This window comes from Trematomus bernacchii, unplaced genomic scaffold (assembly GCF_902827165.1).
Source record: "Trematomus bernacchii unplaced genomic scaffold, fTreBer1.1, whole genome shotgun sequence".
Lineage (NCBI taxonomy): Eukaryota > Metazoa > Chordata > Actinopteri > Perciformes > Nototheniidae > Trematomus > Trematomus bernacchii.
Genome location: NW_022987362.1, coordinates 10109 through 25833, shown reverse-complemented (window position 1 = coordinate 25833; position 15725 = coordinate 10109). Strand labels below are relative to the sequence as shown.

Sequence of the window (15725 nt, the reverse complement as noted above, 5' to 3'; positions counted from 1 at the left end):
GGTAACACCCTATCAAACTCACCTCACACACACACTACTGAAAATTAAACCTCACACACATAGGCTACTAATTAAATACTCTTACACTCACTCCTGAAAAACATTCAACTGAAAGGTTCTCAGTAGAATGTGCATGTGTTTCACCTGTGTGTGTGTGTGTGTGTGTGTGTGTGTGTGTGTGTGTGTGTGTGTGTGTGTGTGTGTGTGTGTGTGAGGGGGATTCCTGCTGTAAGGGAGTACCAAACTGCTAGTGGTCTCTCTGCTAGCTCCGTTAGCTTCATTAGCTCCAGGCCAACACACTCTCACTCTCTAAACGTCCAGGAGCGACGCTTGACTACATCTCCTCCTCTTCCTCTTCCTCCTCCTCCCCCTCCTCCTCTTCCTCTTCCTCCTCCTCTTCCTCAGATGCAGTTAAAGATGTTCAGAGGGTAAGGTTTGCAGTGGAGAGCAACAAAGATGAGCTGAACTCAGGTGAGTCTCACTTCACCTGAAACACCTTCAACCACACTGCTGTGACTGACACTGTGTGTGTGTGTGTGTGTGTGTGTGTGTGTGTGTGTGTGTGTGTGTGTGTGTGTGTGTGTGTGTGTCTGTGTCTGTGTCTGTGTGTGTGTGCGTGTGTGTGTGTGTATGTGTGTGTGTGTGTGTGTGTGTCTGTGTGTGTCTGTGTGTGTGTGTGTGTGTGTGTGTTCAGTGTCCGAGGCGTTGAAGCAGCTCTCCGCTCTGGACTCTCTCAGCAAGATGGTCTCCGAGCTCAAATGTTCCCTCGAACACCTCATCCACAACAGTACAGACACACACACACACACACACACACACACACACACACACACACACACACACACACTCACACACACACACACACACACAACCACAACAACCACCACACACACGCACACACCAACACACAGACACACAGGACACACCACACACAGACACTCACAACACCACAACACACACACACAACCCACACACACACAGACCACAGACACGCCCACACACACACCAGACACAGAACCACCATCACACACACACACACGCACACACACACACACACGCACACACACACACACACACACACACACACACACACACACATATCTCTCTCAACTGTCTGTCTCTCACTGTTTCTCACCTGTCTGTCTGTCTCTCTCTCACCTGTCTGTCTCTCACCTGTCTGTCTCTCACCTGTCTCTCTCTCACCTGTCCTGTCTCTCAAACCCCTTTGTCTGTCTGCTCGACCTGTCCAGGTCTCTCCTCACCTGTCTCTCTATCACCTGTAATCTATCCCCTGTCTGCTCTCTCACCTGTCTGTCTCCCTCACCTGTCTCTCTCTCACCTGTCTCTCTCTCACCTGTCTCTCTCTCACCTGTCTGTCTCTCACCTGTCTGTCTCTCACCTGTCTGTCTCTCACCTGTCTCTCTCTCACCTGTCTCTCTCACCTCTCTCTCACCTCTCTCTCACCTCTCTCTCACCTCTCTCTCACCTGTCTCTCTCTCACCTGTCTCTCTCTCACCTGTCTCTCTCACCTCTCTCTCACCTCTCTCTCACCTGTCTGTCTCTCACCTGTCTGTCTCTCACCTGTCTCTCTCTCAGGCTCTTCAGTAGAGGGGTGCTGTCCTCTGGCCTGGACCACCTTCCAGAGCAGCTGCTACCTGTTCAGTCAGACTCTCCTGTCCTGGGACGAGGCTAAAGCCTGGTGCAACGACCACGAGTCCCACCTGGCCATCATCCTCTCCGACGACGAGTGGGTGAGACACCTGTCTGTCAATCACAACAGTTACTATATCACTTCCTGAACGTAGTGACATCACTATGGAACACATTGTACGTGATAGGCTAAGGGGCCGGACATCTCTAAGCACATTGACCAATCACAACAGAGCCGGCCAGCTAACCAATCAGAGCAGTCTGGGCCCTGGTTTCAGACAGAGGGTGAAAAGAGCATCATCAGGATAGGGCCTCTTCACATGTATACAGCAGGGGCCCCAGGTCTGATCCCTGTGGGACGCCTTTATTTTGAGAGAGTTCCTCCCAAGCCCCCAGGAAGTGCTCCGGACTCTGAGGAAAACATTCCTAGTGGCCAAACGGCGGTACTACAACGTCCGTATCAGTCCGTGGCGTCACTGGGCCAGAAAGACTTTCTCCCATTGACTAACATGGGGAAAGAGACGTCTGTAAATCAGAGGATCATTTCTTTTTAAACTAAATGTGTGTGACGGCGTCATCCACCCCGATGGCAGGCGGGTAGGCGAACTGCAGCAGGTCCATTGATGGTCCCACAAGGGGCCGGAAGTGTCCAAGGACCAGCCTCTCCAGGGTCTTGATCAGCTGTGATGTCAGCGCCACCGGCCGGTAGCTGTTGAAGTCCTTGGGGTGAGGGGTCTTTGGCACAGGTACCACACAGGACGTCTTCCACAGTTGTGGTACCCTCCCTTGCTTCAGGCTCAGGTTGAATAGAAGCTCCACAATCCCACACAGCTGGTCCGCACAGGCTTCTCCAACAGTGCAACACAATAATACAGATAAGCAGACAATATATACAGACTAAGTAATACAAAAAGAAAAATGGTTTAAAAAAAAAAGTGAGAGTAAAAAAAAGTGTAATAGTGCAGTACGAGTCTATATACAAGTTATTGGAATGATATATATTAGATATTAGATATTAGATACATACTACTGAGTAGCAGAGGAATGTTTTGAAGTTGTTTCAGCAGTTCAGGTGTTTAACAGTCTCACTGCCCGCGGGAAGAAACTGTCTCCGAATCTTCTTGTCCTTGCCAGGATGCTGCGGTAACGTCTGCCAGACGGCAACAGAAAGAACAGTCAGGATGCTCTCTATGGTGCACCTGTAGAAGGTCAGGATACTCTCTATGGTGCACCTGTAGAAGGTCAGGATGCTCTCTATGGTGCACCTGTAGAAGGTCAGGATGCTCTCTATGGTGCACCTGTAGAAGGTCAGGATCCTCTCTATGGTGCACCTGTAGAAGGTCAGGATGCTCTCTATGGTGCACCTGTAGAAGGTCAGGATGCTCTCTATGGTGCACCTGTAGAAGGTCAGGATGCTCTCTATGGTGCACCTGTAGAAGGTCAGGATGCTCTCTATGGTGCACCTGTAGAAGGTCAGGATCCTCTCTATGGTGCACCTGTAGAAGGTCAGGATCCTCTCTATGGTGCACCTGTAGAAGGTCAGGATCCTCTCTATGGTGCACCTGTAGAAGGTCAGGATCCTCTCTATGGTGCACCTGTAGAAGGTCAGGATCCTCTCTATGGTGCACCTGTAGAAGGTCAGGATACTCTCTATGGTGCACCTGTAGAAGGTCAGGATCCTCTCTATGGTGCACCTGTAGAAGGTCAGGATCCTCTCTATGGTGCACCTGTAGAAGGTCAGGATCCTCTCTATGGTGCACCTTTAGAAGGTCAGGATGCTCTCTATGGAGCACCTGTAGAAGGTCAGGATGCTCTCTATGGTGCACCTGTAGAAGGTCAGGATCCTCTCTATGGTGCACCTGTAGAAGGTCAGGATCCTCTCTATGGTGCACCTGTAGAAGGTCAGGATCCTCTCTATGGTGCACCTGTAGAAGGTCAGGATGCTCTCTATGGAGCACCTGTAGAAGGTCAGGATGCTCTCTATGGTGCACCTGTAGAAGGTCAGGATACTCTCTATGGTGCACCTGTAGAAGGTCAGGATGCTCTCTATGGTGCACCTGTAGAAGGTCAGAATGCTCTCTATGGTGCACCTGTAGAAGGTCAGGATGCTCTCTATGGTGCACCTTTAGAAGGTCAGGATGCTCTCTATGGAGCACCTGTAGAAGGTCAGGATGCTCTCTATGGTGCACCTGAAGAAGGTCAGGATGCTCTCTATGGTGCACCTGTAGAAGGTCAGGATGCTCTCTATGGAGCACCTGTAGAAGGTCAGGATGCTCTCTACGGTGCACCTGTAGAAGGTCAGGATGCTCTCTATGGTGCACCTGAAGAAGGTCAGGATGCTCTCTATGGTGCACCTGAAGAAGGTCAGGATACTCTCTATGGTGCACCTGTAGAAGTTGCAGAGTATCCTGGAGTCCATTTTGAACCTCCTCAACCTGCGGAGGAAGAAGAGCCGCTGTCGAGCTTTCTTGGTGATGATGGTGGTGTGAAGAGTCCATGTCAGGTCCTCAGTGAAGAGTCCATGTCAGGTCCTCAGTGATGAGTCCATGTCAGGTCCTCAGTGATGAGTCCATGTCAGGTCCTCAGTGATGAGTCCATGTCAGGTCCTCAGTGATGAGTCCATGTCAGGTCCTCAGTGATGTGGACCCCAAGGAACCTGAAGCTGCTGACTCTCTCCACCGTAGTCCCATTGATGGCGATGGGGGCGTGTCCCTCTCCCTGCTGCTTCCTGTAGTCCACAATCAGCTCCTTTGTTTTGCTGATGTTGAGATGGAGGTTGTTATCCTGGCACCAAGATGTCAGGTTTTCGACCTCCTCTCTGTACGCCGTCTCGTCATCGTCTGTGATCTGGCCGATGACGGTCGTGTCGTCAGCAAACTCCACGATGGTGTTGGAGCTGTGTGTGGCCACGCAGTCGTGGGTGAACAGGGAGTAGAGGAGAGGGCTGAGCACGCAGCCTTGAGGGGCACCGGTGTTGAGAATCAGGGTGGAGGATGTGATGTTTCCCACCCGCACTGCCTGGGGTCTGCCCGTCAGGAAGTTCAGGATCCAGTCACAGAGGGCGCTGTTGAGCCCGAGGTCTCTGAGCTTGATGGCCAGCTTGGAGGGCACAATGGTATTGAATGCTGAACTGTAGTCAATGAACAGCATTCTCACATATGTGTTCCTGTTCTTCGGGTCCAGGTGTGAGAGGGCAGTGTGGAGGGTGAGGGCTATGGCGTCGTCTGTGGACCTGTTTGCTCTGTAGGCAAACTGCAGGGGGTCCAGAGAGTCAGGGAGGGAGGAGGTGATGAATAATTTGACTAACCGCTCAAAGCACTTCATTATGATGGAGGTGAGTGCTACTGGGCGGTAGTCGTTGGGGCAGGTGATTATTGTCTTTTTGGGGACAGGAATGATGGTGGAGTGTTTAAGACATGTGGGGACTACAGACTGCAGCAGGGACCTGTTGAAGATGTCTGTGAACACCTCTGCCAGCTGAACTGCACACACCCTGAGAACACGGCCAGGGATGCCATCAGGTCCAGGAGCCTTGTGTGGGTTAACCCTTTTAAAGGATTTACACACATCTGCCCTATTTAAAACAAAAGGGCAGTGTAGCTCCTGGTCCCTCTGTACCTCCACAGCCCGGCTGCTCTCAAAGCGTGCAAAGAAACTGTTTAGCTCATCTGGGAGAGATGCGCACGCAGACACTCCCGCAGCACCCCCCCGCTGCTCCTTTGTAGTCAGTCATTGTCCTTAGTCCCGCCCACATGTTCCTGGTGTTACAGCCTTTGAAGTCAGATTCCACCTTCTCTTTGTACTGTCTCTTTGCATTGCTAATTGCTCTCCGGAGATCATACCTAGACTTCCTGTACTCCTCCAAATCTCCCGCTGTGTGCGCGAGAGTGCGCGCTTTCAGTTTGCCGCGCACCTCGCAGTTTACCCAGGGCTTTTGATTTGGGAATGTCCGTACAGAAACCTTCGGTACCACGTCATCGATGCATTTCCCAATGTAGCAGATGACAGTGTCCGTGTGTGTGTTGATGTTATTGTCCTCAAACACACTCCAATCCGTGGATGCAAAGCAATCCTGCAGTGCTGCATCTGACTCCTCGCTCCATCGCTGTACTGTCCTTGTTATCGGTCTATGCCGTTTTAGTTTCTGCTTGTAAGCAGGCAACAACAGTAGTGAGATATGGTCTGATTTGCCGAAGGGAGGGCGAGGGAGAGCCTTGTATCCATGTCGAAAAGGGGAATAAACATGGTCCAGTATGTTTCCCCCGCGCGTCGGGCAGCTGATGTGTTGGTAATATTTTGGCAGGACCTTCTTCATGTTGGCGGTGTTGAAATCTCCGGCCACAACGAACGCCGCATCTGGCCGTGAAGTCTCGGTCTTATCAATAATCCCAAACAGCTGATCGAGTGCCGTGTTGTTGTCGGCGAGCGACTGCGGCGGGATATACACTGCTGTTATCACAACAGATGTGAATTCCCTCGGCAGATGGAAGGCCCGACATGTGATCATGAGGTGCTCTAGCTGTGCGGAACAGTCCGAAGAAATAACCTTCACATCTGAGCACCAGTTGTTATTAGTCATTACACACACACCGCCACCTTTACTTTTCCCCGACAGGGGCTGATGTGAGATGTGTCTGTGAGCTGATGGCCGGGGGCTGAGTAGAGGTGGGAGAGGGGACAGGGCCATTTCCAGGCAGTGGGGACAATGGGGGGTGCAGCAGGGGGGAATGGGTCGGGGGGGGGGAGGCGCATGACTGATCAAATCTGTTGAAGAAGTTATTCAAGTCGTTTGCCTACTGGCGGTCCACTGGAGTCTGGCTCTTTGTAGCCAGAGATGGTTTTCAGGCCTCTCCAGACTCCCTGGTCCCCCCGGACCTGGGAGTCTGGCTCTTTGTAGCCAGAGATGGTTTTCAGGCCTCTCCAGACTCCGCTGACGTTCCTCTGCAGCAGCTGTTCCTCATCCTCTTCCTGTAGCTGTTTTTCCCCTCTCTGATCTTCCACCTCAGCTCCCTCTGTCCAGTCTTCAGCTCCTCTCTGTTGCCAGATCTGAAGGCCCTCTTTCTGTCCTTCAGGAGAGCCTTTATTCCAGGGGTAACCCAGGGAAAAACCGTACAGTCCTGGTGGGTACGACGTTTTCCTCACAGAAGTTAATATAGTCCGTGATGCAGTCTGTGAGGCCGTTGATGTCCTCCCCGTGAGAGTCAGTGAACACATCCCACACGGTAGTGTCAAAGCAGTCTTTCAGGGCCTCCTCAGACTCCTCAGACTCCTCAGACTCCTCAGACCACTTCTTCACGGTGCGTGTGGGCACCGGCTGCCTGTGGACCAGAGGTTGGTACACAGGCTGGAGGTGAACCAGGTTGTGGTCAGAATTGCCCAGGGGCAGAAGGGGGGATGAGCTGTATGCGTCCTTGGTGTTGGCGTACAGTAGATCCAGTGGTGTATTGCCTCTGGTGGGGCAGGGAACATACTGTTTGAAAGTGGGCAGAGTTTTTGAGAGAGAGGCCTGATTGAAGTCTCCAGAGATCAGGAGAAGAGCATTTGGGTGCTGTGTTTGTAGTCTGCTTACAGTAGAGCTGTCACATGCCTCTTCAGCGTTTGCAGAGGGGGGAATATATGCGTGAATTCTCGAGGTAAATAGTGGGGCCTCATGCTAACGGCTAACAGCTCTGGATTACACCATCTATCGTTCACAAACACAGCCAGCCCTCCTCCTTTCCTCTCACCACTCTCTCTTGTCCTGTCCGCCCTCAGCAGATGAAAGCCATCCAGTGTAGCGTTAGTGTCCGGGGTTAGCTCCGTTAGCCACGTCTCAGTAAACACGAGGATGCTGCTCTCCCGATACTCCCTCTCATGCCGGGTCAGCGCCGCGATCTCGCCCATCTTGTTCAGGAGAGATCTAACATTCCTCATGGTGATAGATGGAAGGTCTGTATCGTCTCCTCCTGGCTCGCAGCTTTGCCCCGGCACGGCGTCCCCGTCTCCTTCTCCTCAGCTCGCGGGGAACAGCGGGTTAGCATCGCCATGCTACGGAAGGCTAACAGCTGATCCCGAGTGTAAACAATGGGACGTTCACTGCACGAGGAAACCCTGGACAAGGTAGTGAACAGAAACATTCCAATAAAGAGTGCAAAAAGTAGGAGCTTGACGTCCATAGTGCAAGTTAAAGATAAACAAAAGTTTATACAATAAAAATAAAAAGATAATAAAACTACTCAGTGTGAGGAAGTTAAACCAGCTTCCTGTCTCTGTTCAGGTCTTTGTCAAATCTCACTCCACTGGAACCTACTACTGGGTGGGTCTGACGGACGGGAGGACCGGCCAATGGGAGTGGGTCAACCACACGCCCTACGTCATGAACCGCAGGTGAGCCCCGCCCTCTGTCTCTGTGGGAAACTGCTTCGATCTGTTTCTGCTTCTAACGACTCCCCCTCCGTCTTTCTGCTTCTAACGACTCCCCCTCCGTCTTTCTGTTTCTAACGACTCCCCCTCCGTCTTTCTGTTTCTAACGACTCCCCCTCCGTCTTTCTGCTTCTAACGACTCCCCCTCAGTCTTTCTGCTTCTAACAACTCCCCCTCCGTCTTTCTGCTTCTAACGACTCCCCCTCCGTCTTTCTGCTTCTAACGACTCCCCTCAGTCTTTCTGCTTCTAACGACTCCCCCTCCGTCTTTCTGCTTCTAACGACTCCCCCTCCGTCTTTCTGCTTCTAACGACTCCCCCTCTGTCTTTCTGCTTCTAACGACTCCCCCTCAGTCTTTCTGCTTCTAACGACTCCCCCTCCGTCTTTCTGCTTCTAACGACTCCCCCTCCGTCTTTCTGCTTCTAACGACTCCCCCTCCGTCTTTCTGCTTCTAACGACTCCCCCTCAGTCTTTCTGCTTCTAACGACTCCCCCTCCGTCTTTCTTGCTTCTAACGACTCCCCCTCCGTCTTTCTGTTTTCTAACGACTCCCCCTCCGTCTTTCTGCTTCTAACGACTCCCCCTCCGTCTTTCTGCTTCTAACGACTCCCCCTCGGTCTTTCTGCTTTCTAACGACTCCCCCTCCGTCTTTCTGCTTCTAACGACTCCCCCTCAGTCTTTCTGCTTCTAACGACTCCCCCTCCGTCTTTTTGTTTCTAACGACTCCCCCTCCGTCTTTCTGCTTCTAACGACTCCCCCTCCGTCTTTCTGCTTCTAACGATTCCCCCTCCGTCTTTCTGCTTCTAACGACTCCCCCTCCGTCTTTCTGTTTCTAACGACTCCCCCTCCGTCTTTCTGCTTCTAACGACTCCCCCTCCGTCTTTCTGTTCTAACGACTCCCCCTCCGTCTTTCTGCTTCTAACGACTCCCCCTCCGTCTTTCTGCTTCTAACGACTCCCCCTCAGTCTTTCTGCTTCTAACGACTCCCCCTCCGTCTTTCTGTTTCTAACGACTCCCCCTCCGTCTTTCTGTTTCTAACGACTCCCCCCCCTTCTGCTTCTAACGACTCCCCCCTCCGTCTTTCTGCTTCTAACGACTCCCCTCCGTCTTTCTGCTTCTAACGACTCCCCCTCCGTCTTTCTGCTTCTAACGACTCCCCCTCCGTCTTTCTGCTTCTAACGACTCCCCCTCCTTCTGTTTCTAACGACTCCCCCTCCGTCTTTCTGCTTCTAACGACTCCCCCTCCGTCTTTCTGTTCTAACGACTCCCCCTCCGTCTTTCTGCTTCTAACGACTCCCCCTCCGTCTTTCTGCTTCTAACGACTCCCCCTCCGTCTTTCTGCTTCTAACGACTCCCCCTCCGTCTTTCTCTTCTAACGACTCCCCCTCCTTCTGTTTCTAACGACTCCCCCCCGTCTTTCTGCTTCTAACGACTCCCCCTCCGTCTTTCTGCTTCTAACGACTCCCCCTCTGTCTTTCTGCTTCTAACGACTCCCCCTCCGTCTTTCTGCTTCTAACGACTCCCCCTCCGTCTTTCTGTTTCTAACGACTCCCCCTCCGTCTTTCTGCTTCTAACGACTCCCCTCCGTCTTTCTGTTCTCTAACAACGACTCCCCCTCCGTCTTTCTGCTTCTAACGACTCCCCCTCCGTTCTGCTTCTAACGACTCCCCCTCCGTCTTTCTGCTTCTAACGACTCCCCCTCCGTCTTTCTGCTTCTAACGACTCCCCCTCCGTCTTTCTGCTTCTAACGACTCCCCCTCCGTCTTTCTGCTTCTAACGACTCCCCCTCCGTCTTTCTGTTTCTAACGACTCCCCCTCCGTCTTTCTGCTTCTAACGACTCCCCCTCCGTCTTTCTGCTTCTAACGACTCCCCCTCCGCCTTTCTGTTCTAACGACTCCCCCTCCGTCTTTCTGTTCTAACAACGACTCCCCCTCCGTCTTTCTGTTTCTAACGACTCCCCCTCCGTCTTTCTGCTTCTAACGACTCCCCCTCCGTCTTTCTGCTTCTAACGACTCCCCCTCCGTCTTTCTGCTTCTAACGACTCCCCCTCCGTCTTTCTGCTTCTAACGACTCCCCCTCCGTCTTTCTGCTTCTAACGACTCCCCCTCCGTCTTTCTGCTTCTAACGACTCCCCCTCCGTCTTTCTGCTTCTAACGACTCCCCCCCGTCTTTCTGCTTCTAACGACTCCCCCTCCGTCTTTCTGCTTCTAACGACTCCCCCTCCGTCTTTCTGCTTCTAACGACTCCCCCTCCGTCTTTCTGCTTCTAACGACTCCCCCTCAGTCTTTCTGCTTCTAACGACTCCCCCTCCGTCTTTCTGTTTCTAACGACTCCCCCTCCGTCTTTCTGCTTCTAACGACTCCCCCTCCGTCTTTCTGCTTCTAACGACTCCCCCTCCGTCTTTCTGCTTCTAACGACTCCCCCTCCGTCTTTCTGCTTCTAACGACTCCCCCTCCGTCTTCTGCTTCTAACGACTCCCCTCCGTCTTTTGTTCTAACGACTCCCCCTCCGTCTTTCTGTTCTAACGACTCCCCCTCCGTCTTTCTGCTTCTAACGACTCCCCCTCCGTCTTTCTGCTTCTAACGATCCCCCCGTCTTTCTGTTTCTAACGACTCCCCCTCTTTCTGTTTCTAACGACTCCCCCTCCGTCTTTCTGCTTCTAACGACTCCCCTCCGTCTTTCTGCGTTCTAACGACTACCCCCTCCCGTCTTTCATGCTTCTAACGACTCCCCCCCCCCTCCGTCTTTCTGCTTCTAACGACTCCCCCTCCGTCTTTCTGCTTCTAACGACTCCCCCTCCGTCTTCTGTTTCTAACGACTTCCCCCTCCGTCTTTCTGTATTCTAACGACTCCCCCCTCCGTCTTTCTGTTTCTAACGACTCCCCCTCCGTCTTTCTGCTCTAACGACTCACCCCCCTCCGTCTTTCTGCTTCTAACGACTCCCCTCCGTCTTTCTGCTTCTAACGACTCCCCCCTCCGTCTTTTCTGCTTCTAACGACTCCCCCTCCGTCTTTCTGCTTCTAACGACTCACCCCTCCGTCTTTCTGCTTCCTAACGACTCACCCCTCCGTCTTTCTGCTTCTAACGACTCCCCCTCCGTCTTTCTGCTTTCTAACGACTCCCCCCTCCGTCTTTCTGCTTCTAACGACTCCCCCTCCGTCTTTCTGTTTCTAACGACTCCCCCCCCCTCTTTTTCCTAACGACTCCCCCTCCGTCTTTCTGCTTCTAACGACTCCCCCCTCCGTCTTTCTGCTTCTAACGAACTCCCCCTCCCGTCTTTCTGCTTTCAACGACTCCCACCTCTTTCTGTTTCTAACGACTCCCCCTCCGTCTTTCTGCTTCTAACGACTCCCCCTCCGTCTTTCTGTTTCTAACGACTCCCCCTCCGTCTTTCTGTTTCTAACGACTCCCCCCTCCTTCTGTTTCTAACGACTCCCCCCTCCGTCTTTCTGCTTCTAACGACTCCCCCCTCCGTCTTTCTGCTTCTAACGACTCCCCCTCCGTCTTTCTGCTTCTAACAACTCCGCCTCCGTCTTTCTGCTTCTAACGACTCCCCCTCCTTCTGTTTCTAACGACTCCCCCTCCGTCTTTCTGTTTCTAACGACTCCCCCTCCGTCTTTCTGCTTCTAACGACTCCCCCTCCGTCTTTCTGCTTCTAACGACTCCCCCTCAGTCTTTCTGCTTCTAACGACTCCCCCTCCGTCTTTCGGTTTCTAACGACTCCCCCCTCCGTCTTTCTGCTTCTAACGACTCCCCCTCCGTCTTTCTGTTTCTAACGACTCCCCCTCCGTCTTTCTGCTTCTAACGACTCCCCCTCCGTCTTTCTGCTTCTAACGACTCCCCCTCAGTCTTTCTGCTTCTAACGACTCCCCCTCCGTCTTTCTGTTTCTAACGACTCCCCCTCCGTCTTCCTGCTTCTAACGACTCCCCCCTCCGTCTTTTCTGCTTCTAACGACTCCCCCTCAGTCTTTCTGCTTCTAACGACTCCCCCTCCGTCTTTCTGCTTCTAACGACTCCCCCTCCGTCTTCCTGCTTCTAACGACTCCCCCTCCGTCTTTCTGCTTCTAACGACTCCCCCTCCGTCTTCTGCTTCTAACGACTCCCCCTCCGTCTTTCTGTTTCTAACGACTCCCCCTCCGTCTTTCTGTTTCTAACGACTCCCCCTCCTTCTGTTTCTAACGACTCCCCCCTCCGTCTTTCTGCTTCTAACGACTCCCCCTCGTCTTTCTGCTTCTAACGACTCCCCCTCTGTCTTTCTGCTTCTAACGACTCCCCCCTCCGTCTTTCTGCTTCTAACGACTCCCCCTCAGTCTTTCTGCTTCTAACGACTCCCCCTCCGTCTTTCTGTTTCTAACGACTCCCCCTCCGTCTTTCTGCTTCTACGACTCCCCTCCGTCTTTCTGCTTCTAACGACTCCCCCTCCGTCTTTTTGTTTCTAACGACTCCCCCTCCGTCTTTCTGCTTCTAACGATTCCCCCTCCGTCTTTCTGCTTCTAACGACTCCCCCTCCGTCTTTCTGCTTCTAACGATTCCCCCTCCGTTTTTCTGTTTCTAACGACTCCCCCCTCCGTCTTTCTGTTTCTAACGACTCCCCCTCCGTCTTTCTGCTTCTAACGACTCCCCCTCCGTCTTTCTGTTTCTAACGACTCCCCCTCAGTCTTTCTGCTTCTAACGACTCCCCCTCCGTCTTTCTGTTTCTAACGACTCCCCCTCCGTCTTTCTGCTTCTAACGACTCCCCCTCCGTCTTTCTGCTTCTAACGATTCCCCCTCCGTTTTTCTGTTTCTAACGACTCCCCCTCCGTCTTTCTGTTTCTAACGACTCCCCCTCCGTCTTTCTGCTTCTAACGACTCCCCCTCCGTCTTTCTGTTTCTAACGACTCCCCCTCAGTCTTTCTGCTTTCTAACGACTCCCCCCTCCGTCTTTCTGTTTCTAACGACTCCCCCTCCGTCTTTCTGCTTCTAACGACTCCCCCTCCGTCTTTCTGCTTCTAACGACTCCCCCTCCGTCTTTCTGCTTCTAACGACTCCCCCTCCGTCTTTCTGCTTCTAACGACTCCCCCTCCGTCTTTCTGCTTCTAACGACTCCCCCTCCGTCTTTCTGTTTCTAACGACTCCCCCTCCGTCTTTCTGTTTCTAACGACTCCCCCTCCTTCTGTTTCTAACGACTCCCCCTCCGTCTTTCTGCTTCTAACGACTCCCCCTCCGTCTTTCTGCTTCTAACGACTCCCCCTCCGTCTTTCTGTTTCTAACGACTCCCCCTCCGTCTTTCTGCTTCTAACGACTCTGCTTCTAACGACTCCCCCTCCGTCTTTCTGCTTCTAACGACTCCCCCCTCCGTCTTTCTGCTTCTAACGACTCCCCCTCCGTCTTTATGCTTCTAACGACTCCCCCCTCCGTCTTTCTGCTTCTAACGACTCCCCCTCCCTCTTTCTGCTTTCTAACGACTCCCCCTCCGTCTTTCTGTTTCTAACGACTCCCCCTCCGTCTTTCTGTTTCTAACGACTCCCCACCTCGCGTCTTTCTGCTTCTAACGACTCCCCCTCCGTCTTTCTGCTTCTAACGACTCCCCCCTCCGTCTTTCTGCTTCTAACGACTCCCCCTCCGTCTTTCTGCTTCTAACGACTCCCCCTCCTTCTGTTTCTAACGACTCCCCCTCCGTCTTTCTGCTTCTAACGACTCCCCCTCCGTCTTTCTGTTTCTAACGACTCCCCCTCCGTCTTTCTGCTTCTAACGACTCCCCCTCCGTCTTTCTGCTTCTAACGACTCCCCCTCCGTCTTTCTGTTTCTAACGACTCCCCCTCCGTCTTTCTGTTTCTAACGACTCCCCCTCCTTCTGTTTCTAACGACTCCCCCTCCGTCTTTCTGCTTCTAACGACTCCCCCTCCGTCTTTCTGCTTCTAACGACTCCCCCTCCGTCTTTCTGCTTCTAACAACTCCGCCTCCGTCTTTCTGCTTCTAACGACTCCCCCTCCTTCTGTTTCTAACGACTCCCCCTCCGTCTTTCTGTTTCTAACGACTCCCCCTCCGTCTTTCTGCTTCTAACGACTCCCCCTCCGTCTTTCTGCTTCTAACGACTCCCCCTCAGTCTTTCTGCTTCTAACGAACTCCCCCTCCGTCTTCTGTTTCTAACGACTCCCCCTCCGTCTTTCTGCTTCTAACGACTCCCCCTCCGTCTTTCTGCTTCTAACGACTCCCCCTCCGTCTTTCTGCTTCTAACGACTCCCCCTCCGTCTTTCTGCTTCTAACGACTCCCCCTCCGTCTTTCTGCTTCTAACGACTCCCCCTCCGTCTTTCTGCTTCTAACGACTCCCCCCTCCGTCTTTCTGCTTCTAACGACTCCCCCTCCGTCTTTCTGCTTCTAACGACTCCCCCTCCGTCTTTCTGTTTCTAACGACTCCCCCTCAGTCTTTCTGCTTCTAACAACTCCCCCTCCGTCTTTCTGCTTCTAACGACTCCCCCTCCGTCTTTCTGCTTCTAACGACTCCCCCTCCGTCTTTCTGCTTCTAACGATTCCCCCTCCTTCTGTTTCTAACGACTCCCCCTCCGTCTTTCTGCTTCTAACGACTCCCCCTCCGTCTTTCTGTTTCTAACGACTCCCCCTCAGTCTTTCTGCTTCTAACGACTCCCCCCTCCGTCTTTCTGCTTCTAACGACTCCCCCTCCGTCTTTCTGCTTCTAACGACTCCCCCTCCGTCTTTCTGCTTCTAACGACTCCCCCTCCGTCTTTCTGTTTCTAACAACTCCCCCTCCGTCTCTGTGTCTCTCACGATGTGTCCCTCCAGACGCTGGATGCCCGGGCAGCCGGACGCTTTTACTCTTCACGGACTCGGAGCCGGAGATGAAGATTGCGCTCATCTTCATGACGACGGACGCCTCAACGACCTGCACTGCTCCATGAGGATTAAATCCATCTGCCAGAGACACAAGGGAGGCTAACAGCCCCTAACCTCTGAATACCAGGAAGATACCAATAAATAATCTCATGCCAACGGGCTGGTTCAGGTTATTGATCAGCTGGTTCAGGTTATTGATCAGCTGGTTCAGGTTATTGATCAGCTGTTTTATTATCTTTTAGTCCAACAGGAGACTTCAAAAACACACCTGCTATAAAACATGATAACATCAGTATAAACAACCTCCGAGTACACGATTAACTGGAATAGATTCTGGATTCAATCTAGTAAAAAAGTAAAAATAAAGTGCTAATATTTTAAGAACATGAACGGATTCTGGATAAAACTGAATTTTTTTTCCAAGAAATAAAATGTTTTTCCAGAATTTTTTCGAACATAAAATAACTTCCGTAAATAAAATAAATAGATATGAAGTGCGTTAGTGGTTCAGGCGAAACGCGCGGCTCAGGACCAGCTCTGTTGAGGCTCCGCCCAGATGACACGCCTCCAGGACACACATCAGCCTCTGATTGGACAGCTGGGCGGCCATGTCGATGAGGTCATCTGGGGGGGAGAGAGGGAGAAAGACCACGTCCAGAAACACCCCGTCCGACAGAGCTGCAGGAAACACAAACCAAAAGAACTACAAATCCCAGCTTTATAATAATAATGAATGTTATTTATAAAGCGCTTACATGTTAAACTTTATGTTTAATGAGGAGGGTTTTATCTCCTGCTAAGACAACAATACGCAAGACATGTTCATTATATTTACTGAAGG

At 52.2% G+C, this 15725-nt stretch overlaps 1 protein-coding gene across 1 annotated transcript; it reads left to right on the top strand.

The window, feature by feature from the left end:
• Positions 1-404: 404 nt before the first annotated feature.
• Positions 405-15163, top strand: LOC117483865 (C-type lectin domain family 10 member A-like). The gene is made up of 5 exons (XM_034132197.1): positions 405-471; positions 695-787; positions 1597-1751; positions 7907-8016; positions 14834-15163. Exons 2-5 carry the CDS (start codon positions 742-744, stop codon positions 14985-14987), a joined length of 465 nt encoding a protein of 154 aa, XP_033988088.1. The 5' UTR covers positions 405-471; positions 695-741; the 3' UTR covers positions 14988-15163.
• The last annotated feature ends 562 nt before the right edge of the window (positions 15164-15725 follow it).